We start from the raw sequence: 27,791 nt of genomic DNA, 5'->3' as shown, positions 1-27,791 counted from the left end.
GTTTTGATGTCAATTGTATTATTCCAGAAGTATAGTGGATCGACAGCTTTAATGTGGGCTGCCAGGGGAGGACACCTGGAGATCTGTGGACTCCTCATTGATACAGGATGTAAGATCGACATCACAACAGTATGTTATCTACTTAGTCTGATTACATTACTATTAATCTACACTAAATCATGTTGTTAATTAGACAGGTTTAATGAACAAATATGTGTAATAATTATATCAAGTGGGGTCTCATTTTACTCGTATTATTGTTCTGAATTAGAAAATATTACTTTTTTTCATGTTTCTTAAAAAAAATATTTTTATTGAAATGAATGATGATACTGAATCTACACTAATTCCTGTTGTTAATTAGACAGTTTTAACGAACAAATATTTGTAAGAATCATATAAAGTGGGGTCTCATTTTGTTTGTTTTGTTCTACTGAATCCATTGATATAATTATTTTACACATTTCTTGAAAAAAATATTTTTTTGAGATATCAGGTTTAATGGAAGTTTTGACATTTCACAACAAAACATGTTTATTTGTTGTTTATATAGAATATAAATACAAGTGTGACTGGTCATTTTATTCAGTTTTGACCACTGATTCATGTGATATATATTTTGTTTATATTTATTACACAACATTCTTCAGTTTATCAGACAAGTTTTGATGTCAGTTGTATTATTCCAGAGAGATGGAGAGACAGCATTAATGTTGGTTGCCATGAGAGGACACCTGGAGATCTGTAGACTCCTCATTGATACAGGATGTAAGATCGACATCACAGAGGTATGTTATCTACTTAGTCTGATCACATTACTAGTAATCTACACTAAATCATGTTGTTAATTAGACAAGTTTAATGAACAAATATTTGTAATAATTATATCAAGTGGGGTCTCATTTTACTCGTATTATTGTTCTGAATTAGAAAATATTACTCCTTTTCATGTTTCTTAAAAAAAATATTTTTTATTAAAATGAATGATGATACTGAATCTACACTAATTCCTGTTGTTAATTAGACAGTTTTAACGAACAAATATTTGTAAGAATCATATAAAGTGGGGTCTCATTTTACTTGTTTTGTTCTACTGAATCCATTGATATAATTATTTTACACATTTCTTGAAAATTATTTTTTTTTAAAATATCAGGTTTTATGGAAGTTTTGACATTTCACAACAAAACATGTTTATTTGTTGTTTATGTAGAATATAAATACAAGTGTGACTGGTCATTTTATTCAGTTTTGACCACTGATTCATGTGATATATATTTTGTTTATATTTATTACACAACATTGTCCAGTTTATCAGATAAGTTTTAATGTCAGTTGTAGGATATGTTGTATATTATTGATATTAATAACAAAGTATTGTACATTATATTTACATGTTATTTGGTTATATTATAGAACAATGGAGAAACAGCTTTACATTGGGCTGCTAATATGGGACAACTACAGATCACAAGATGTCTGGTAGAACAAGGAGGTGCAAGTCCCTTGGTTACAACACATCAGGTAATATTTTATAGTATATGACCAGTGTTCAACTATTAAGTAATGAATCACTAAAATGATGTATAAGATATGGTTGGATTCTATTTAAAGGCTATAGTTAAAAGTCATATGATTATTTGAATTGAACTTAAGAAGTTTGCTGTAATTAAAGTCTGTGTAAACAAACAAACTGTCAAACAAAACTTACACCTGTCTGTTGTCATGACAATTATAACAAAGTTATGTGATAATATCAAAACAGTCTAAGCACTGCATTGACATTCGTTCACCATGTGTTTATATATTTAAACAGATGCAAGGTAGGCAATGACAGATAATCTTTAAGATGGGTGAAACAAACTTGAACACTACTAGACAATATTTATATGGATTCAATAAGGAGGAAAAAATACTTAATCATTTCATATTGTTGGCAGTAAGAAATTATTTAATGCAATAATTTGAAAGAGATATAGGAGGGTGTGGATGGGGTTTACATATATAGGAGGGTGTACATAGGGTATACAGATATAGGAGGGTGTTGATGAGGTATACAGATATAGAAGGGTGTACATGGGATATACAGCTATAGGAGGGTGTGGATGGGGTATACAGATTTAGGAGGGTGTGGATGGGGTATATAGATATCGGAGGATGTGGATGGGGTATACAGATATCGGAGAGTGTGGATGAAGTATACAGATATAGGAGGGTGTGGATGGGGTATACAGGTATCGGAGGGTGTGGATGGAGTATACAGATATAGGAGAGTGTGGTTGGGGTATACAGATATAGAGGATGTGGATGGGGTCTTAAGATATAGGAGAGTGTGGATGGAGTATACAGATATAGGAGTGTGGATGGAGTATACAGATATAGGTGAGTGTGGTTGGGGTATACAGATATAGGAGGGTGTGGATGGGGTATACAGATATAGGAAGGTGTTGGTGGGGTATACAGATATCAGAGGGTGTGGATGAGGTTTACAGATATCGGAGGATGTGGATGGGGTATACAGATATAGGAGGGTGTGAATGGGGTATACATATATAGTAGGGTGTGGATGGGGTATACAGATATAGGAGGATGTGAATAGGGTATACAGATAAAGGAGAGTGTTGATGGGGTATACAGATATAGGACGGTGTAGATGGGGTATACAGATATAGGAGGGTGTAGATAGGGTATAAAGATATAGGAGGGTGTGGATGGGGTAAACAGATATAAGAGGGTGTGGATGGGGTATACAGATATAGGAAGGTGTAAATTGGGTATATAAATATGGGAGGGTGTATATTGGGTTTACAGATATTTGAGGGTGTGGATTGGATATACAGATATAGGAGGGTGTACATAGGGTATACAGATATAGGAGGGTGTGGATGAGGTATACAGTTATAGAAGGGTGTACATGGGATATACAGCTATAAGAGGGTGTGGATGGGGTATACAGATTTAGGAGGGTGTGGATGGGGTATACAAATATAGGATGGTGTGGATTGGGTATACAGGTATAAGAGAGTGTGGATGGGATATACAGATATAGGAGGGTGTGGATGGTGTATATAGATATAGGAGGGTAAAGATGGGGTATACAGATATAGGAGGTTGTGGATGGGGTATACAGATATAAGAGAGTGTGGATGGGGTATACAGATATAGGAGGGTGTGGATAGTGTATATAGATATAGGAGGTTAAAGATGGGGTATACAGATATAGGAGGGTTTGGATGGAGTATACAGAAAATGGAGAGTGTGGATGGGATATACAGATATAGGAAGGTGTGGATGGGGTATACAGACATAGGAGAGTGTGGATGGGGTATACAGATATAGGAGAGTGTGGATGGGATATATAGATATAGGAAGGTTTGGATTGGGTATACAGATATATAGGAGTGTGGATGGGGTATACAGATATAGGAGGGTGTGGATGGGATAAACAGATATAGGAGAGTGTGGATGGGGTATACAGATAAAGGAGTGTGTGTATGGTATATACAGATATAGGAGGGTGTGGATCAGGTATACATATATATGAGAGTGTGGATGGGGTATACAGATATAGGAGGGTGTGGATGGGGTATACAGATATAGGAGAGTGTTGGTGGGGTATACCCGTATCGTGACCTATAGTTGTTAATTTGTGTGTCTTTTTGTTCTCTTGTGGAGAGTTGTCTTATTTGCAATCATACCACATCTTCTTTTTAGCTCACCTGGCCTACAAGGCCAAGTGAGCTTTTCTCATCACTTGGCGTCCGGCGTCCGTCGTCGTCCATCGTCGTCGTTAACTTTTAACCAAATTAAACCAAACTTGGCCACAATCATCATTGGGGTATCTAGTTTAAAAAATGTGTCTGGTGACCCGGCCAACCATCTAAGATGGCCGTCATGGCTAAAAATAGAACATAGGGGTAAAATGCAGTTTTTGGCTTACAACTCAAAAACCAAAGCATTTAGAGCAAATCTGAATGGGGTAGAATTGTTAAACAGGTGAAGATCTATCTGCTCTGAAATTTTCAGATGAATCGGACAACCCGTTGTTGGGTTGCTGCCCCTGAATTAGTAATTTTAAGGAAATTTTGCTGTTTTTGGTCATTATCTTGAATATTATTATAGATAGAGATAAACAGTAAACAGCAATAATGTTCAGCAAAGTAAGATTTACAAATAAGTCAACATGACTGAAATGGTCAGTTGACCCCTTTAGGAGTAATTGCCCTTTATAGTCAATTTTTAACCATTTTTCGTAAATCTTAGTAATATTTTTCAAAAACTACTTGGCCAAATTAATCCAAACTTGGCCACAATCATCTTTTGGGTTAGTAGTTTAATAAATGTGTCCGGTGACCCGGCCATCAAACCAAGATGGCCGCCATGGCTAAAAATAGAACATGGGGTAAAATGCAGTTTTTGGCTTATAACTCAAAACCCAAAGCATTTAGAGCAAATCTGACGTGGGGTAAAATTGTTTATCAGTTCAAGATCTATCTGCTCTGAAATTTTCAGATGAATTGGACAACCCGTTGTTGGATTGCTGGCCCTGAATTAGTAATTTTAAGGAAATTTTGCTCTTTTTGGTTATTATCTTGAATATTATTATAGATAGAGATAAACTATAAGGCCTAAATTAAAATATTGTTTGTTTGCCCTTTTCCGACCCTATGTCTTGAAACAGGGTAGGTAGGTAGGTAAAATATTTTATTTTTCTTTCCCAAAAAATAACTAAGCTCGGTACATTTTTTGTCATGGGTAGGCAGGTAGGTATAATATTTTATTTTATAGATACAAAATCTGCATGATATCATTTTTGTCTGTATTGCTTTTGTTTAAGTATGCTTTTGCTAAAAGCCTAATAAGTTTAAGTATAATAGTCCCAAGAATTTTAACTTACTAATATTCTGTACTACGTACATGTACCTTGTACGCTTAACCTGGACCTAAAGTTTTTCTGTAAGAGATAACTTTGTCCTGGTAAAATATGTCCGGGTAGACATACCATGCATACTTTGTACATTACTAGTAGAAAAAGTCCCTAGAGTGTTTAAATTTTCGTGTGTGCCTGTGTTTCCAATAAAAATGCTACAAGACTTGAAACTCAATTGTCACGTTTTTTACATCGCATTTATATAATAATATAATAGTAATAATTCTTTATTTAAAGAGGGTAACTCAATTAGAAATAGTCTAATTTTCATTGAGGCCCTCAAACAAAAATACATGCATACAGTTAACATTCATACATTCATACATTAATTTACAATATATATTACTTGTATATACACAATTCAATCATTGAAATATACAAAGGGTAATAAATGACAATATTTGATATAGTTTTGTTAGAGGAAAACAAATTAGTTGACTTGCATATAATTTTCAAGAAAATGATTATAACTATGTTTCTTGAATAATTCCACATTACGACATTTTTTTATTTCGAGTGGTAAATTATTCCATACTTTGGTTGCAGAATAATGAAAAGATTTTTTATAAAAATTTGTATTTGGTCTTGGAACAAAAAGATCATTATTAGAGACAGAGAGACATATATGATCTGTATGGAAAAACTTGGCGATTTTACTGCCAAATATTCTCCCCTTTACAGACCTTTGGTTCATGTTAGATATAAATCAGAATATATCAATGCTGGTCAAAGGCATCGTTAACATAATCATCCTGATCTACGGACCAAAAGCCATCCAAAGTCTGTTTACAAAATATTTTGTACACACATTGATAATTTAGTATTGGAGGAACTTTTTTGGAATGAACCCAGCTCTTCAAGTATAAAGACACAGAGTAACGTTTGTTAAATCATGATTTCAAAGCTTTCAATACAACGTCCATTTCAAACAAATTTATGCTTTGAAACTCCAGACGCAAGTGTTCGTTCATGTCAAACGCTCACATGATACAAAACAGATTAGACCTTATACGGGAAAGATAAAACCCGAGAATTCCGGTAAAAAAGCTTTGAGCGGGAAATACAAATATAAGATTAATTTTTGGTAGGAACAAAAAATGAAATAAAATAAAATCTTGCTGGTAAACACAAATAAAAGATTTTCAGGCGGAACGAATTTATAGGGTCGGTCGGTAAAGGGCAAACAAACAATATTTTAATTTAAGCCTAACAGCAATAATGTTCACCAAAGTAAGATTTACAAATAAGTCAACATGACTAAAATGGTCAGTTGACCCCTTTAGGAGTTATTGCCCTTTATAGTCAATTTTTAACCATTTTTCGTAAATCTTAGTAATCTTTTACAAAAAACTTCTCCTCTGAAACTACTTGGCCAAATTAATCCAAACTTGGTCACAATCATCTTTTGGGTAAGTAGTTTGAAAAATGTGTCCGGTGACCTGGCCATCCAACCAAGATGGCCGCCATGGCTAAAAATAGAACATAGGGGTAAAATGCAGTTTTTGGCTTATAACTCAAAAACCAAAGCATTTAGAGCAAATCTGACATGGGGTAAAATTGTTTATCAGGTCAACATTTATCTGCTCTGAAATTTTTAGATGAATCGGACAACCCGTTGTTGGGTTGCTGACCCTGAATTGTTAGTTTTAAGGAAATTTTGCTGTTTTTGGTCATTATCTTGAATATTATTATTGATAGAGATAAACTGTAAACAACAATAATGTTCAGCAAAGTAAGATTTACAAATAAGTCAACATGACCGAAATGGTCAATTGACCCCCTTAGGAGTTATTGTTCTTTATAGTCAATTTTTAATAATTTTCATAAAATTTGTAAATTTTTACGAACATTTTCCACTGAAACTAATTGGCCAAGTTCATTATAGATAAGAGATAATTTTAAGCAGCAAGAATGTTCAGTAAAGTAAGATGTACAAACACATCACCATCACCAAAACACAATTTTGTCATAAATCCATCTGCTTCCTTTAATGTTCACATAGACCAAGGTGAGCGACACAGGCTCTTTAGAGCCTCTAGTTTATATAGTTAATTTAATTTAATTCAAACCAAAACAAATTTAAATTATATGCTTGTTTCCAGCCTTCAATTTGAAACAAAAGTTTCAGGTAAGTAATTCGCCTTTTCCCGAAATCTATATATAAGACCTGGGGTAAATGGTAATCTTATTGTTCGTAGACCAAAATGAAAATAAAGCCACATCATTGGATGGAATTCAAATATTTATTATGTGTTAAGCAAATCACAACTTTTTGGTGAACGCTTTTAAAAATATTACCAAGAATGCATAAGATTCCGAAACGACAAATCTATTTTATGTCTTATTTTTTTTAAATGATTATACAGGTACATTTCAGAACATTGAATCTTCTAACTTCAAAACCTATACCAAATTAGCATTAAACACCATATAGTAACCCAGTGTTCACGTTCCGCAGGGTCTTTCAGTGTCATGTGATGCTATCTCACAAATTTTCCCAAGTTGGGGCCCACTGCACTGACTAGTTACCTAAGAAGGGCCCTGCTCCAGTCATGCTTCAGTGATCACCTATATAAACAAATAAATTTCCTCCAGAAAAGGTGGACCCAGAAGGTAGGCTGAATAATTATAATATTAATTTTCCTTTTTGGGCCACACCAATTTAATTTCTTGTTCTACTGATTTTTGGACTCCAAAAGTTGGGGCGAGCGAGCGATTTTTTAGGTCATGTACAATGTAGGTGAAGCATGAAAGATAAAAGGCGAACGATTATATTTTTTTTTGTAAACATAAAATATTAGATTTTGAAAATATTAAAACTTGATTTAACACTTGTACTCTGACATTTCTTTAATTCATGAAGTGTTTTACCCTGTACACCAAGAAATAAATGAATAATTAGATGTGGTCTATGTACATGTATGTGTGCCAAAGAGACTTTAACCAGGCCTAAATTAAAATATTGTTTGTTTGCCCTTTTCCGACCCTATGTTTTGAAACAGGGTAGGTAGGTAGGTAAAATATTTTATTTTTTTCCCCATTAAAATAACTTGGCTCGGTATATTATTTGTCATGGGTAGGCAGGTAGGTATAATATTTTATTTTATAAATACAAAATCTGCAGAATGTCATATTGGTCCGTTTTGTTTTTGCAAATAAGTTTTCTGGGACTATTAGTTTTGAAAAAAATATATCACGTAGAATGTGAAGCTAATTCATATGCACTACTATTTTGTTTTCAAATATCAAAATAAAGACCTGTGCCGCATATCTTCAACGTTTATATACCTGGAATTTTGAAGAGTCTGAACTTGCGCTCACATTCTGTACTATGTACCTTGTACGCTTACCTAAAGGTTTTCTGTAAGTGATAACTTTGTACTGGTAAGATAAGCGACGTCAAACTGTGACATATCGGGAAAAGTTGCATTTTTCGACTGATTTTTATCATTCAAACTGATTTAATTTGAAAACGAGTGCATGGACCCCCATTTTTTAAAACGACATTTCGTTTCATTTTGCAGGGAGATCATGTGGACCAAATTCTATCAAACTGTAAATAGTGCAATTTTTTTAATTTGGATAAATATACAGCAAAAAAATACGTTTTTTTCTCAATTCATGACCATTTGATAAATATGAGTTATTTCTGAATAAAAAATGCATTATTTTTAAGAATACTTATAAAATACAGAAATTTCAAATTATTTAACAAAAAACAATTTGTGTTTATCTTTTAAAACAAAAAAGTTACGTCTTTCTTTCGAAAAGGAAAATACGGCCACAAATCCGAATTTTGAGCAAATATACAAAATTTCGACCTCATTTAACTCAAAAATTAGCACATGAAGGTATATTTTTTATTACATATCTGATTTAATCAGGCAAAAAATAGCCTATATGGAAATTTTCATCAAACTGTAAATACGGGATCAAAACTGTATCGTATGCCCTTAAGTATAAAGGTACAGAGTATTGTACGTCATATCATGCTTTCAGGAAGCGTTCAACATCGATTTCAAACAAATGCATTGAAACTTTAAATGCAAGTGTTCATGTCAAACGCTCAGGTGATACCAAACGGACCGGACCTTATACGTTAAAGATAAAACCCGAGGATTCCGGTAAAAATGTTTTGAGCGGGAAATACAAATATAAGATTTTTGGTAGGAACGAACAAATGCAATAAAATAAAATCGTGCTGGTAAATACAAATAAAAGATTTTCAGGCGGAACGAATTTATAGGGTCGGTCGGTAAAGGGCAAACAAACAATATTTTAATTTAAGCCTAGGTATAATATTTTATTTTATAGATACAAAATCTTCATAATGTCATTTTTGTCTGTTTTGCTTTTGCTAAAAAGTTTCTGGGACTATTTGTATAATAGTCCCAGGAAGTTTTGAAAAAAATATATCATGTAGAATGTGAAGTTAATTCATATGCACTACTATTTTGTTTTCAAATATCAAAATATATTTTCAACGTTTATATGCCTGGAACTTTGAAGAGTTTTAACTTGCACTAATATTCTGTACTACGTACCTTGTTCGCTTACCTCTACCTAAAGGTTTTCTGTAAGAGTTAATATTGTCCTGGTAAAATATGCCCAGGCAGACATACATTACTAGTAGAAAAAGTCCCTAGAGTGTTTAAATTTTCGGTTGTGCCTATGTTGCCAATAAAAATGCAACAAGACTTGAAACTCAATTGTCACGTATTTTACATTGCATTTATAAATGATATGTATGGAAAACGAATCCATGACAAGTCGCCCCACTGGCAAGTCGCCCCACTCCTAGTCGCCCCACTTCTTCACCAACTCGCCCCACTTTAAAAAAAACCGACCCAACCTGGATCACCAACTCGCCCCACTTTTTAAAAAATCGCCCCACTTGTGAAATGTGTTAAATCCCGTTAATATTACTCCTGAAAACTCGCCCCACTGAATGGAAAACGATAAAATCTAGATTAACATATTATTAACCAGGATGAATGTAGTAAAGCCAACTCGCCCCACTCATGGAAAAAGATGTTATCCCGTTGTATATAACTTAAATTCCGTAAATATTACTCCTGCCAACTCGCCCCACTTATAGAAAACGATAATATCTAGATTAATATATTATTAACCAGGATTAATGTATTAATGCCAACTCGCCCCACTTATGGAAAAAAGATGTTATTCCGTGAATATTACTCCTACCAACTCGCCCCACTTGAAAGAAAACGATAATATCTAGATTTATATCATATTATTAACCAGGATGAATGTAGTAATGCCAACTCGCCCCACTTATGGAAAAAGATGTTATCCCGTTGTATATAAGTTAAATTCCGTAAATATTACTCCTGCCAACTCGCCCCACTTATGGAAAAAGATGTTATCCCGTTGTATATAAGTTAAATTCCGTAAATATTACTCCTGCCAACTCGCCCCACTTATGGAAAAAGATGTTATCCCGTTGTATATAAGTTAAATTCCGTAAATATTACTCCTGCCAACTCGCCCCACTTATGGAAAAAGATGTTATCCCGTTGTATATAAGTTAAATTCCGTAAATATTACTCCTGCCAACTCGCCCCACTTATTTGCTATCCCATTGAAAACCTTATAGAAACTTCTTATATTATTCCATTTTTTTTAATATAGCAGTAAGAAGTGAGTATTAATATTTCGGTAACGGGAATGTCAACTAGCCCCACTTATGAATAGTACAAGTATGAATAGAGTTAAAGGCTACAAACTAGCCCCACTTACGAATAAAATAATTAAACTTAAACTAAAATTTTTAAGTGGGGCGAGTTTTTATATTTTAATTTTATATCTAAATATTACCGTTTTCCATTAAGTGGGGCGAGTAGGCAGGAGTAATATTAAACATTATTTAACATGTGGGGCGATTTTTTAAAAAGTGGGGCGAGTTGGTGAAAAAGTGGGGCGACTAGGTGTGGGGCGACTTGCCAGTGGGGCGACTTGTCCTGCTTCCTGGAAAACTTGGGTGATTTTACTTCCAAATATTCTCCACTTTAAAGGCGTTTGTCACCTTTGGTTCATGTCAGATACAATGAATATAGCAATACTGGCAAAGGCATCGTTAACATAATCATCCTGATCTACGGATCACAAAAAGGCCAAGGACGTATGTTAGTTATACGTCCTTGCAAAAGGCCATCCCTACATAGAATACAACGTCCGTTTACAAAATAGTTTGTACACACGTTGATAGTTTTGTAAATGAACCCTGCTCTTCAAGTTTAAAGATACAGAGTAACGTACATCATATCACGATTTCAAAGCGTTCAACATCGATTTCAAACAAATGCTTTGAAACTCTAAATGCAAGTGTTCATGTCAAACGCTCACGTGATACCAAACGGACTAGACGTTATACGATAAAGGTAAAACCCGAGGATTCCGGTAAAAAAAGTTTTGAGCGGGAAATACAAATATAAGATTTTTGGTAGGAACGAAAAAATAAAATAAAATAAAATCTTGCTGATAAATACAAATAAAAGATTTTCAGGCGGAACGAATTTATAGGGTCGGTCGGTAAAGGGCAAACAAAAAATCTTTTAATTTAAGCCCCATGTTAATGTTAACACATATCATTTACTTTTATATTATTCAGAATGTGTGGACTCCTCTTTTAGAAAAGTTGTTTCAAATATGATGTAGTTCTCCTCTTTTTAAGTAAAAAATTCTCAACTTTTCCAAGGATTTGTATAGTAGCACTATACAAATCCTTGGTTTATTCTATTTTTCTTTACTATAACAACAAAGGTGGCACCGTAGTATTACCTGGCCCATAAGGGATAATGATAGCCTTTTTAGAATTTTCACCACTTTCTAACACAGCAAAAAATTCTACATTCTAGCCACAGTTAACTGAAGTACTTTCATTTTACTATTCAGAAATGAATTTGAATATGTATCATGACCTTTTACTTTTTTTGCTATTTTTAAAAACCTAAGGCCACTAGTACTTTTAGGTCTTTTATGGTGCAGTGAATACAAAATTTTTAAAAATTCTCAAAAATTCATTTTCATCTGTATGTAAAATTATTTCATATTTTTCTACACCTGATTCATCACTCAGTTTGGGAAAGTATAAAATTGAGAATGGAAATGGGGAATGTGCCAAAGAGACAACAACCCGACCATAGAAAAAAACAACAGCAGAAGGTCACCAACAGGTCTTCAATGTAGCGAGAAATTCCCGCACCCGGAGGTGTTCAGTTGATACTGTATTTTTTGTCCAACCACACTGTTTAGATACATTTACCTAAGTAGGGTACACAAAAGAGCAACCTAAATTCTGGAAAGCAAATACTACCGTGCCACCTTAACCAAGACATAACAAACTTGAAACCAGTCATGACACGTATGATGCATAGACTTCTTACTTTTGAACATATTACAATAAAGAATACTAGTCTGCACTCATTTCTTACCCAAAAAAAATGAAACATTACATCCCTACCCCATCTTGCAGATTTTCACTTTTTTTCATCTTACCATTTTGACTTAAGAAGTGAACAGAACCCAAATATATGATGTTTCAAATCAACACAGAAATCAAACATGGTGATTCAGGAGGAATTATTGGATTGCCAACTCTGTTTATGGTTAATCTGACTGAAAGAAACAGTTTAAGCACCAAATCATGAAAACTGATATTAAAGTCCATTCCACATTTTACAGCATGCCTTATATTACTTTAAACATTTCCAGATTATGAGGGTAATACAACAAGAGTCTTTAGATTGCAGTTAACTATTATTCCAAAATCTGTTTGACAATACATGTACTAGAATACATCTCTAAGTTGACTGTTTGTCTATTTCTCATGTATGCATTAAGTTAAATTATGTCCCCTTACATAATCAATTTGCCTTTATTGTGCTTTTCACTGTCAGAAAATCTTAACAACTAATGGTTTTTGCATGGAAAATGAATAAACCATTTAATCTTGCTGATATAACATCATAAATACATTCTTTGTCAAAAATAATGTCTAGTCAATGTAAAGAAACCCCTATTTCTATCTCTATTTCAGATCAATATGAGAGCTAAATGAATAAGTAAGGACCCCTTAACCACTTACTGGTTCCCCAAAAGCTCCAACTGGTGCCATGTTACATCAGAACTACAAATTAAACCTCAAGAAAACTAGTATAGCTGTACTTGTGTTGAAAAAAATAAGAAATTATGCAATTTATTTATTTCGGTGAAAATAATAGGATGTACATGCAACCGAAGAATGTCGCTTCTCAAATTTCAGTGGTTGCACATGTGTCAGACACTGCGAAAAGTCAAAGCGAGCATTTATAATTAAAAATGTATTGCAAGTTACATAAAAATAATGAAGTTCGACTTTCTAGGTAAATTTTTACATTATTACCTACAGATCAGGCAAAATTTGCTGAATCAGCAATTTTTACTCTCAGGGGGGAATTTAAGGCTTGTTTTTATCATAGTTGCCCTTAATCAACTTTGTATTGATAAACACACAAATTGCCTAGGTACAAAAAGTTCCTTCATTGATTTAGTATAAAAATATATATCCCCCTTAAGGTGGCCCGGTAGTATTTAACTTTTAGAAAAGCATGTTTCAAAACATTTGTATGACTACCTAAAAAGATTAGATCTTTTACACCCAGCACAGTATGGGTTTCGACAAGAACACTCTTGCCAAACTGCCCTTATCAATATCATAGATAAATGGATACAGGATATGAATGATGGTAATATCAACTTAGCAGTCCTGTTGGATTTTAAGAAAGCTTTTGATGTAGTAGATCATGATATTCTCTGTAAAAAACTTGAAATTTATGGATTTGATAATACTGCTGTTTCTTTTTTTAAATCATATTTGAATGAAAGAACTCAACAAGTACAAATTGGTAATGCTCATTCTGAAAAACTTTATACCAAGTATGGTGTCCCCCAAGGCTCCATATTAGGCCCCCTTCTGTTTATATTATACATAAACGATCTTCCTATTTATATGCAAAATTGTTGCACTGATTTATATGCCGATGATTCAACTTTACATCTTTCTGGTAATTGTTATCAAACTCTACAGTCAAAGGTACAAGAAGATTTACATGGTGTAGAGGAATGGTGCAATGATAACAATATGTTCATCAATAAAAATAAAACAAAATATATGATTATTGGAACGAAGCAAAGAGCAATGCCACATTACAATGAGAGTTGTTTAACTATTAACAATCAAATGATACAATCTTCCACATGTGCAAGTCTTTTAGGCATTAAAATTGACCCTTCCCTCACATGGACAAACCAAATTGATGTGATCTGCTCAAAAATATCATCTAGACTATATCTACTATTAAAGATTAAAAAATTTCTAAATCTAGACTGCAGAAAATTATTCTATAATGGTTATATCTTGCCACTAATTGATTATTGTTGTATAGTGTGGAGTAGTTGTAGCAGTGAGGGTTTAAAAAGGATATTAAAATTACAAAAGAGGGCTGCTAGATTAATACTAGAAACAGACCCATTCGCTCCTTCTGCACCCTTATTCAAACATTTAAACTGGATGACAGTTGAACAGAGAATAAAATATCATAAGTTAGTGATGACATTTAAGTGCATTAAAAATGAGGCCCCATCATATCTTACTAACAAGTTTCATTATGTTTCAGACAGAAATCCATACCCCTTGAGAAATGCTGTTCAAGGAAACCTCATACTCCCTAAACCAAAAACAGAATTGTTCAAAAAATCTTTTATGGATTCTGGACCATTCTTGTGGAATAATTTGCCAATACCGTTAAGAAATATTACAAATGTTAATTCTTTCAAATACAAAATAACAGATCATTTATTGAAATCAACCTAGCTATATCAATAATATTAAAAACTGATCATGTCAACATGTTTATTTTTTTTCATCACATTTTATCAAGTTGTATTAAACATTATTATCATACTTGACTTTTTATACTAATGTATGCAATGTATATGTTTGCATTTTGTTTGATTTCTCATGATGAGGGCCTCAGGGAAGATTAGTTAACTGTGTAACCCTCTTAAAATAAAGTATTGTTGTGTTGTTGTTGTTGTTGTAGTATTTCCTGGCCCATAAGGGATAATGATAGCCTTTTTATAATTTTCACCACTTTCTAACACTGCAAAAAATTCTACATTCACAGTTAACTGAAGTACTTTCATTTTACTAGGCCTAAATTAAAATATTGTTTGTTTGCCCTTTACCGACTGACCCTATGAATTCGTTCCGACTGAAAATCTTTTATTTGTATTTCCCGGCAATATTTTATTTTATTTTTTTTTCTTCGTTCCTACCGAAAATCTTATATTTCTATTTACCGCTCAAAACTTTTTTAAGGGAATCCTCGGGTTTTATCTTCCTCGTACAGTGTTTAGTCCGTTTGGTATCACTAGAGCGTTTGACACGAACACGTGCATTTAGAGATTCAAAGCATTGGTTTGAAATCGATGTCGAAAGTTTTAAAATCATGACGAACATTGCCCTGTGTGTCTTTATACTTGAAGAGCAGGGTTCATTAAGAATAAGTTTGTCCAAAACAAAATTATCAACGTGTGTACAAAATATTTTGTAAACGGACGTTGTATCTTATGTAGGGAGGACTTTGCTGATCAGGAGATCAGGATGATAATGATGCCTTCGACCAGCTTTGGCATATTATTTATATCTGACATGAACCAAAAGGCCTGTAAAGGGGAGAATAATTGGCAGTAAAATCGCCAAGTTTTTCCTTATAGACCATTTATAAAGGCAATGTAAAATACGTGACAAGTGAGTTTCAAGTCTTGTAGCATTTTTATAGGAAACACCGGCCCACAGGAAAATTTAAACACTCGAGAGTTGAAAGTAAAATAAGACAAATGCTTAGTTTTAGCTCTTCTAACTGGTTGCAAAACGATGATGGCGGGAAATGGACTACCGGGCAGTGGCTTTATATTCTAATCAAATTTTCTTTTTATTTCACAGATATGGCTCTGGTATTCTAAGTCAGGGACTTTCCATAAGTATAGAAAGTCCCTGTTTAAGTTCAAATTTTGATAAAATTGTTAGTATGTGAATAAAACATGCCATAGGTTGCACATTGTAAATACAGCTGATTCACAAACCATGCTAGGGAGAGATAGATAATTAATATTTTAGTCATACTGGTTACCAGATATGATCTCTCATGTTTCATCTCCTAGAGACATGATTTGGGATTGGTCACCATGCATATACCGTCAAATTGAAATATGTGGAAAATCTAAGGTCGAGGTAAGGGTACGTAGTAAAGACTTTTAGTGTAAGTTAAAACTCTAAAAAGTTCTAGGCATATAAACATTGAAAATATGCCACATAGTCCTTTATTTTTATATTTGAAGAAAAAAGGTAGCAGTGCATATGCATTAACTTCACTTTCTATATTTTTTTCAAAACCTCCTAGGACTATTATACTAAATTAAATAATCCCAGAAACTTCATAGTAAAAGCATACTTAAACAAATGCAATACAGACAACAATGATATCCTGCAGATTTTGTATCTATAAAATAAAATATTATACCTACCCACCTACCCATGACAAAAAATGTACCGAGTCAAATTATTTTTTGGGAAATAAAAATAAAATATTTTACCTACCTACCTACCCTGTTTCAAAAAATAGGGTCGGAAAAGGGCAAACAAACAATATTTTAATTTAGGCCCTATTCAGAAATGAATTTGAATATGTATCATGACCGTTTACTTTTTTTGCTATTTTTAAAAACCTAAGGCCACTAGTACTTTTAGGTCTTTTATGGTGCAGTGAATACAAAATTTTAAAATATTCTCAAAAATTCATTTTCATCTGTATGTAAAATTATTTCATATTTTTCTACACCTGATTCATCACTCAGTTTGGGAAAGTATGTTCAGTTGATACTGTATATTTTTTGTCCAATCACACTGTTTAGATACATTTACCTAAGTAGGGTACACAAAAGAGCAACCTAAATTCTGGAAAGCAAATACTACTGTGCCACCTTAAGTAACCCCTGGAATGTAAGTAAGGGGAAGGCAACCAATGTACAGGCATTTTTTTCCTGTTATATATTTATATCGGAGTACATGTACTCCCACTTGGGATATCTATACTATTAAACGAGAAGACCTCATTTTGTGTGTCGCTTCTCTTCCTTCCATAATAAATTAATCATCATGCCTCTGTGTCCTATAGGTAACATGCATAGTCGCATTTGTCATCCATTCTTATGATTATTCAGATTGAGTTATTTTGGGAGAAAAACGATAAAAAGGGTGTCCGGATATTGATTCCGTCATCAGACTGACTTTTGGTCATACATTGTAGATAGGTTTTCCGGTTCTAAACATGCACAACTACATCCAATCGTATGATGTATAACAAAAATGAAAATTAAATAAGCCAATCAGAGCGTTCTCAATATTATATGGTTTATGGATCAATCGATTGAGGAATAACAAAAATGAAAAATAAACAAGCCAATCAGAGGGTTCTCCATATTATGGTTTTTGGATCGCAAGAACCACAACTATTATTTTTATACGACCGCAAAAATTGAAAATTTTTTGGTGGTATATTGGTATGATGTTAGCGTCGTCGTCTGCGTCATCGTCTGCGTTGAATCAACTTAAATCATTGTTTTATACAATATACAATGTATATTCACTTTTACTACCAACTAATAAATTAAAACAATCTTTACCATTCAGTGATAACAAGTACTTTATTTTACATTTTAATATTTTATGTTGTATTTAAATGAGTAGTTATTGTTGCAAACTCCATTAGAAATTTGAATTGAGATCAGTTTTGGAAAAAGGGAAAGGGGGATGTGAAAAAAATGGGGGCGGGGGGGGGGGGGGGGGGGGTTAAACTTGTCTCATTTCAGATTTCATAAAAAAAAAGAAAATTTCTTCAAAAATATTTTTGAGAGGATTAATATTCAACTGCATAGTGAATTGCTCAAAGGCAAAAAAAATATTTTAAGTTCATTAGACCACATTCATTCTGTGTCAGAAAACTATGCTGTGTCAACTATTTCACTGTGTCTAAACCACACCGGCAAAATTTGTTCGGACTCGATGGTATCTAACATCCGGCACAATGACAGAACATTAATAGACAGAAGAAAGCTAGGTTTCTCCTTATTTTTTTATTTTTTTTATGATATCGAAGAATATATATACATATACAATTATTTTCTATTGTGAGATGCAATATTTTCTACAACCGTTCTATATTAACGGAGAAATAAGTCAAAATGCATGTCAAAATGACGAATTGAGTGAACCTTGCCTCGAAATTGTTTATTTTCTCGTTAAATTGTTCACATTATACGGAAAGAAAGGTACGGGAAGATAGATATTGACACGGAGATTGCAAATTTAGTTATTATGAGCATCTCAATAATTGTATTTATGTGTATGGAACGAAAGAAAAGGGTCATGTCAAATTAAAATAAACCGGTTTCGTCAATGTTGTTATTTCACAATCACCCGGTTTCGTCTATATATATCACCCGTTTTTTTTGGGTTTTTTTAACAAACAATTTATGAAAAGAAGCTTTGGCACGGATCTGAACATTGTCTTTCGAGAATTTAAATATATATTTATTGTAAAGTAAACTTGGCGTGTTAAAATCTATTTTAAACGGACACTTTTGGACATAGTTAATTATGATAATACACATTTTCCTAATGAAAGGCGTATCCCTTATTTCACTTAACTTCAAACTAATTTTAAATGGAATATAAATACTGAATAGCAAACACTGGTATCTAATTATTTTGTAACATTATTATATTTTCTTTGTTTATAATATTAGTATGTAAAGATGAAAAATAAAAGGATGTGTTTTGATTGTGCCATAATTTTAATTAACTATACTATATTATATACACTTAGTTCACAATATTTACTATCAATTATTGATACATTTATGCATTCAATCATGATTGACGAACAGTCCCAAACCGACTATAGTACTATATATACTGTGTTACTTGCGCACTAAAGAGAGTTTTGTAATTTCTCCCCGTTTCTGGTAGGCACATTTATTTTCATAGGCATGTTTTTCACATTTTTTTTACAGTTCAAATTCATTTTTTGTACAGTTCAAATTCAATTGAAACTTCAAGATAACTTTCGAAAACAATATCTGACAGTTTTGTATTTTCAATGTGAATAAAAGTTGGTTTGCAAAACATGAACGTCATTTATATCTAGGTCTTATTAAGAAGAAGTGACGGTAACCACTTATCCCATAAACATTGACAATGAGACAACCTTCTTTTAGACACAAAAATTATGTTGAATTAATCAAGTTTAGGTCAGCGTATGCCTTAAACAATGAGAAAAAAAACACAAACTGCATGAAAGCAAGCTATAACAGGGCCCTAAATTATAAATGTAAAACAATTCAAACAAGAAATCTATGATCTGCTATTTTATGTTCAAAACGCATATGGTATATATATAATCAACCAAAGACAACCATGGAATTACAAGCGTGCGATTCGGGAATGGACTGAGTCAAAGTGTTGTCGCTGACACAAACAGTACAACAAAAGTACAAATAATAAAAAATGATGAAAAAACCTTAACTCGCCCGATGACAGAGCCTGTATAGTAAATGCGCGATGTGTGCCAAAACTTGTATCATAGTTAAAATTATCCCTTAAATATAATAAATATACATGTATTCGCAGTTTACTATGAAGTCCACTATCACTGAACTAGTATAAATATTTATTAAGGGGCCAGCTAAAGGACGCCAACGGATGCGGGAGTTTCTCCCTTCATTGAAGACCCATTGTGGCCTTCGGCTGTTTTATGCTCTATGGTCGGGTTGTTGTCGCTTGGAATTTGTATGAACTTTTCATGTTGATAGACATTTTTAAATAATCTGTTTTTTTTTTTATTAAGATAAGCTGTCCTGAAGTTATGGTGCTGGACAGACGGAGAGATAGACGGACAGACGGACGGACCAAATGACTGATAGATGGAGGAACGGACGGATGAAAGGACGGACGGACGGACGGACAGACGGGTGTATACAATAATACGTCTTGTCAAAATTGGGACGGGCGTGTAAAAACGCAAAGAAATGAAAAAAAACTTGTAATTAAAGGTCAATAAGTTTTATTAGGGTATCGGCCAAGTCGATTTATTTGTATATTTGTCTGCCTTATCATTTTTGCTATATAACTTTTATATATATTTGAAAAAAATGTACAGAAATCGATAAAAAGAACTTGATATTCGGCATTTATTATAATAAACATAATCCAACTCACATAATCCGATTTCCCGGGTGTCCCTGTTTTCTTATTTCTTACACTATTTTAATTCGGTATACACTTTATAATTTAAGATAAGTGGCGAATCTAGATGACGTATAGGTTGCACGCCCCGACCCCACCTAAGTGACTTTTGGTTGCCAAAACTATATTGATTCCTGTATTTAACGATTTTGTAAAGCAAAAAAAAAATCAAAATATTGTTCGACTCGCTAAGCTCGTCGGTATGTAAAAGTTGTTCGAATTACGTCCACTTTGAAATAAACTGAATCCGTCTGTCCGTATATATTGTCAAAATATATTGACCAACGTCAGTGTACGATCATCATAATACAACGGCGACAGTACAGACTCGTTTTTTAGCTCACCTGGCCCGAAGGGCCAAGTGAGCTTTTCTCATCACTTGGCGTCCGGCGTCTGTCGTCGTCCGTCGTCGTTAACTTTTACAAAAATCTTCTCCTCTGAAACTGCTGGGCCAAATTAATCCAAACTTGGCCATAATCATCATTGGGGTATCTAGTTTAAAAATTGTGTCCGGTGACCCCGCCAACCAACCAAGATGGCCGCCACGGCTAAAAATAGAACATAGGGGTAAAATGCAGTTTTTGGCTTATAACTCAAAAACCAAAGCATTTAGAGCAAATCTGACGTGGGGTAAAAATGTTCATCAGGTCAAGATCTAACGGCCCTGAAATTTTCAGATGAATCGGACAACCTGTTGTTGGGTTGCTGCCCCTGAAGTGGTAATTTTAGGGAAATTTTGCTGTTTTTTGTTATTATCTTGAATATTATTATAGATAGAGATAAACTGTAAACAGCAATAATGTTCAGCAAAGTAAAATCTACAAATAAGTCAACATAACCAAAATGGTCAGTTGACCACTTTAGGAGTTATTGTCCTTTATAGTCAATTTTTAACCATTTTTCGTAAATCTTGGTAATCTTTTACAAAAATCTTCTCCTCTGAAACTGCTGGGCCAAATTAATCCAAACTTGGCCATAATCATCATTGGGGTATCTAGTTTAAAAATTGTGTCCGGTGACCCCGCCAACCAACAAAGATGGCCGCCATGGCTAAAAATAGAACATAAGGGTAAAATGCAGTTTTTTGCTTATAACTCAAAAACCAAAGCATTTAGAGCAAATCTAACAGGGAGTAAAATTGTTAATCAGGTCAAGATCTATTTGCCATGAAATTTTCAGATGGATTGGACAAACTGCTGTTAGGTTGCTGCCCCTGAATTAGTCATTTTAAGGAAATTTTGCCGTTTTTTGTTATTATCTTGAATATTATTATAGATAGAGATAAACTGTAAAGGGAAACAATGTACAGCAAAGTAACACCTAAAAATAAGTCAACATGACCTAAATGGTCAATTGACCCCATAAGGAGTTATTGCCCTTTATAGTCAATTTTTAACAATTTTCATAAAATTTGTAAATTTTAACTAACATTTTCCACTGAAGCTCTTAGGCCAAACTTCAATATAGATAGAATGATTGTAAGCAGCAATAATGTTCAGTAAAGTAAGATATACAAACACATCACCATCACCAAAACACAATTTTGTCATGAATTCAAATGCGTCCTTTGTTTAATATTCACATAGACCAAGGTGAGCGACACAGGCTCTTTGGAGCCTCTAGTTTAGTAATGTTAACAAAATAATTATTATTGAATTTTGTCAATGACCTGAGACTATTATACTAATTTGGACATAGCAGTATAGTTACAATAAGGGATAAAAAAAATATTTTAATGCATGGTAGTTGTAATCTTACATTCATGTTTTATGTCGATTATGCATGAATATACAGTTGTCTTATTATCAACGTTTATCCTTAAGAAGATTTATTTTTAACGATTGTAGAAAAGATTACATACATAGAATGATAAGTTTACTTATAAAGGTGTCCATCCTTTTGTGCGAGAAAATCACATATCAATTGTGTGTTTCGATTTTTAAGACCGTAAACTTTAATTTCAAGTTTAAACATGTTCAACATATTTTCCCATAACTCATATAGAAAACGCATATTTAGAGAGCTTTAATCTCAATATGCTGTTAAAAAATTTCGGAATGCAAAGTAAATTAAAATATTTGTGTTCTATAAGAGTAGGAATTCAAGTTTTTGCTTATTATTTATTTGAATCTGAGACTCATATAAATAATAAGCCGTTGTCCGGTGAACGAACTTGTTTTCCAACGACCCACAAAACTCCTTTTGAACGCTGAAGTTAAATAATCAATTATAATGTAATGCGATTATGATTTTTTTTATTTGACCAAACCGGGTTATGCATTTTGAAATCTATGACGAAACCGGGTTGTATACATTGACGAAACCGGCCAGTTCCATTTTGACATGACCCATTTCTTTCGTTCCATACACAGAGATACAATTATGGAGATGCTCATAATAACTAAATTTGCAATCTCCGTGTCAATATCTATCTTCCCGTACCTTTCTTTCCGTACAATGTGAACAATTTAACGAGAAATTAAACAATTTCGAGGCAAGGTTCACTCAATTCGTCATTTTGACATGCATTTTGACTTATTTCTCCGTTAATATAGAACGGTTGTAGAAAATATTGCATCTCACAATAGAAAATAGTTGTATATGTATAAATATTCTTCGATATCATAAAAAAAAAATAAAAAAATAAGGAGAAACCTAGCTTTCTTCTGTCTATTAATGTTCCGTCATTGTGCCGGATGTTAGATACCATCGAGTCCGAACAAATTTTGCCGGTGTGGTTTAGACACAGTGTATTTAATCACAATCCAAATTTAGAGCTGAATCCAGCTTGAATGTTGTGTCCATACTTGACCCAACTGTTCAGGGTTCAACCTCTGCGGTCGTATAAAGCTGCGCCCTGCGGAGCATCTGGTTTGCATTTATCTACATGTAAGCTACGATTATTATACTATGATATATAGAGACTTTCTGTATAATTCTGTCTACTGTTTTCTTTGAAATGACTATTTAAGGGGTCATACCAGCTGCATATATATTGAAATAATTAAAACATGTGGAAAAAAGAATGTGTTCATAGCACAAGGATGCAACATCGGCACTATCATTTTCTATGTTCAGTGGACGGTGAAATTGAGTAACATCTCTAATTTTGCATTCAAAATTAGAAAGATTATATCATAGGGAACATAATTATTTACTAAGTTTCGAGTTGATTGAACTTCAACTTCATCAAAAACTACCTCGACCAAAAAGATAAACCTGAAGCCGGACAGACGGACGGACAGTACGAATGAACGAACGAACGGTCCAACAGACTAGGAAACATAATGGCCTTAAATGGAGCATAAAAATTTATTGTTGAAAGTGAAAGTAGTGATTTGGCCAAAATGAAAGTATGGTGGAGACTTGAGGGAGGCAGGACTTTTTCGGGACGTCAGGATCGGGTGTTTTTAAGCTCGGGATTACGGGATTGATCCTTTCGTGGTCCGGGAATATTTTTTTTCGAATTTCTGGATGTCGGGATATGAATGTTTTTAAATTCAGCACCTCAGGATTTCATGTTTTTAAGATCGGGATTTCGGGATGAGGACCCTCCAACCCGTGACCCCTCAAATTAGCCTTCCTCATTTATACAAGATTTAAATCCTCCCATTCGCGTGTTAATAGGGCTCTCAAAAGAAAAAAAAACACTGATGGATTGTCCTAGAAGCATATTTATTTTTGTTAGAATAATAATGGTCTATAAGCAGTTACATTTATTTTATGTTTGAAGCGGTGCAAATTATTAATTTCATAATTTGATTTGACTTTTACAAAGAAAATGCATTGTAGTAAAGGTGTAGAATAATTGTGGTTTGAGGCCAGAGACATGAACATAATTGAATTTAACAGAAAAGAAACAGATAACGGACTTAGGAACAAAAGTGAGGGGGCTTTTGATACCTTTTATGAAATTCTCCAGACATAATATCTTTTACAAAAATTCATCCTACAACGAGTTTACAACTGTGTATGCCCGCGATTTCACGGGTGTGATCTAGTATACTGGTTTAATTATTAATAAAATAATTTACACAATATGTTTACACAGTGTGGTGGGGTGCTTAGAGACTTGGTTTAAAATCAATAAATACAGGTAAGACTGTGATTTGCGGTGCATTACGTTTGCGCGCAAAAATCATTACGTTTGCGCGCAGCTTCTCATTACAATTGCGCGCATTTATTTGGCAGGTCAACTCAGGTAAGCTTAGGCAATAACTCTTATTTATCTATAAATTTATTCAATTATTTTTAAGTTATTATAAAAGTATCCTTTCCGCTAGTCCAAGTCACCTACTCACCCACGAGGAGGTAGACGTTAGATACAAGCAGGATAAGTCGGTTGCATTATATTCTATCAATCCGATTTGCTATATAAAAAAAAAACTTCAAATGTTCGTTACTTGACAAAACTTTACAAACTAACTTAGATTGTTTACAAATTTTAAAGAGATCACTATTCGGGGTACTTAGATATAGGAATATATAATAAAGTACTTGTTCACCCTGAAAAATTCGCAATGAAGTTACATGTATGCCTTAAGTTATAACAGAATTTAGCATGCACACTTTATATCAAGTTGTCTTAGAATACGATATGAACAATATATGATTGAAGTATATTTTCAAATTTAATGAATTTTTATATCATTAATATTTTATTATATACCCCTTTTTACCTGAGTGTACCTGTAAGATAAATGCGCGCAAATGTAATCAAAAGCTGCGCGCAAACGTAAAACATTTTAATCCCCAAATGCGCGCAAATGTAGTGCGCCCGTGATTTGAAATCAAGTGTTAGTATCTTTTTATAATATTTACAGAAAATGATGCGGAAAATGGACATCATTACATTACCAGATGCGGGAAGGGGGAATATAAAAAAAGTAATTTTTTCCTGTTTTGAAAAATATAGGTGCGGGCGGGTTTGTCAAGCACAGAATTAAATTGGTGTGGCCTTTATAAATGTTACATATTGCATAAAGACTGTAACTAGTATAGTAACAGAATGAACCTTAGTCTGGTAGTACAAAATGTTGAACAGAAACAACTTCTGTAGCTGTCTCATGATATATGTCAGATTATGTACACAAAAAATGTACAATGTACACCCTACATGTACATCTCCTTTTATTCATAAGCATATTAAAGAACTTAAACATGTACATATGTACAAAGAAGCATACAGAATAAAATAAGGGTATATATTGTATATATAAGATTTACACTTGGGTACAGGACAAATAGCCCAGGTTTTTAAAAACTTCTTTTAGGTCTGTCAGAATTTCTATTTAGTAAGTACTATACTTGCTTGTACACTACAGACGAATAAGTATATGTACTATGCAAATAAAATTGAGAATGGAAATGGGGAATGTGTCAAAGAGACAACAACCCGACCATAGAAAAAACAACAGCAGAAGGTCACCAACAGGTCTTCAATGTAGCGAGAAATTCCCTCACCCGGAGGCGTCCCTCAGCTGACCCCTAAACAAATATATACTAATTCAGTGATAATGAACGCCATGATGTACTAATTTCCAAATTGTACACAAGAAACTAAAGTTAAAAGAATACAAGACTACCAAAGGCCAGAGGCTCCTGACTTGGGATATGCAAAATTTTCTTTAGAAAATAAGAGTCTGGCCTGCAGCAGCCCAAGAATAAAACATCAATCAGCATACAGTTATGTGAATAAAAATCTAGAATTTTTGTTTTTTTAGAACGTAAAAAAACTTACCTTGCATTTATGATGCTGGTGATTTGGTGACCATTGAGACTTCGTTTAGATAACACACGGCTTCAAAATTAATAGTTTAAGATAAAATATTGGGGAGTTAAAAATTGAAAAGTGAAACGCTAAAATGTATATACAAACCTATTCTATTACTTCCTCTGGGCAAAGTCTTAAGACATATATATATTGAAACTGTAGGAGATTATAGTGGGTTTAACGACAACGAGACAGCAATTAAACAACAAAAAACACATAAGGACAGCTAGTCGGCAACATATATAGTGTTCACCAATAGATAGGTGTATACACAACATGCCAATTTCTAAATCATCCCTTATTTCTTTATCATTATGAATAATTTATCCCAGATAATAGAATACATGTATTACATGTCTTTGATTTAACAGAACAAATGATAAAAGATCTGGCATTAAAACGTGACTTCTCAATATAATTTAAAAATTGAGGAGAAAGCCAGAATATGAAAGTTATACAATATAAAGAATACCAATCTTAAAGTTTTACTACTTAGAGGTTTATTGTCCCCCTTCTTTTAACCTACAAGAAAACTTCCTGAGAGCTGATGATTAAATATCTACCTTATTTTTCCGAAATGTTCATATATGATATGTATCAATATGGCGTCAAGTGTTTAAACACTTATCAAATCAGTGTGCACGTTAAATAAATATAAATAAATAAATGCTTAAAAATGATGCAATTTTATTATCAATCTAAAAATATTAATCATGAAAAAAATAAATATATATGCATATATTGAATGACTGAAGCAATTAAAATTCTTAAGGATATTGTTAAAATATTGTTGAAAACTGAGACTACTATAACTGAAAATAATACGTAATATTGATTATACTAGTATAAGCAAGTGTGACAAACCATAGATACCCAAATCAATCAAAAATTTGTTGTTTGGGATTATTCATAGTTGACTACCCTACTGAAAATGTACCTGGGATTCCAGTGGGATACCATTGGGATTCACTGGAATCCCGGTGGGGGGGGGGGGGGGAATCCAGTGGTATCCCACTGGAATGTTTTGGAGTGTCAGTGGAATCCCAATGGGAAGTTTATCCCGATGGGATCTCAGTGGCATTTCCACTGGATTATTTCTATATTTTCCAGTGGGAATTTGTACTTTTTCATTCTAAATTATCCCACTGGAATTTGGACATGTGTATTTTATAGGTATATAATTCCAGTGGGATGTTGGACTTGTAGAATTTTCATTATAAAAAATGAGCTGATAATTAAATGATGATGGACCTGAAAGATATACATATATACATTCCAGCAGTTATTAAGTTATTAAGTTCATTTATTCAAGGCAATTTAAAACCCTCAATATTTTAGAATATGTTAAATTTGTAATTTATTTGGACTGCAAACATTGGAATTGTCTAATTATAACATGTATAAATGTGTCAACATTTATATATTCACCTATCATGCCAGTGTTTGTAACACCCTGAAATCCAACATTTATTTAAAGAGTCTTAAAGATGGCATATTAAATTCAAGACAGAAAAAATATTAATCTAAAATAACACTATATTTTCAAAATTCACTGCATGATTTAAACTGCTTTATTAATGTTATTAGTGTTTCATTTTATTTTATCTTTGTGCATATACGAAAAAATTGATAACTGGTTAAACATCAGTGTTCATGACTTGCAACTATTATATTAATTGTGAAATTGATAGATGAGCGGATTTTCACAAATACCGAACTAC

The 27,791-nt window shown here is 33.2% G+C and overlaps 1 protein-coding gene across 1 annotated transcript in view; it reads left to right on the top strand.

The window, feature by feature from the left end:
- The first annotated feature begins 695 nt into the window (after positions 1-695).
- The window catches only part of LOC143054666 (uncharacterized), a 75,187-nt gene continuing 48,091 nt past the window's right edge, over positions 696-27,791 (top strand). Inside the window, exons 1-2 of the mRNA XM_076227687.1 lie at positions 696-788; positions 1,417-1,524. Coding sequence (XP_076083802.1) covers positions 711-788; positions 1,417-1,524 — 186 coding nt within the window. The 5' untranslated portion in view covers positions 696-710. The remainder of the gene's footprint in view (positions 789-1,416; positions 1,525-27,791) is intronic.

This window comes from Mytilus galloprovincialis, chromosome 12, assembly GCF_965363235.1.
Source record: "Mytilus galloprovincialis chromosome 12, xbMytGall1.hap1.1, whole genome shotgun sequence".
Lineage (NCBI taxonomy): Eukaryota > Metazoa > Mollusca > Bivalvia > Mytilida > Mytilidae > Mytilus > Mytilus galloprovincialis.
This window is presented reverse-complemented; position numbering and strand designations above follow the sequence as displayed.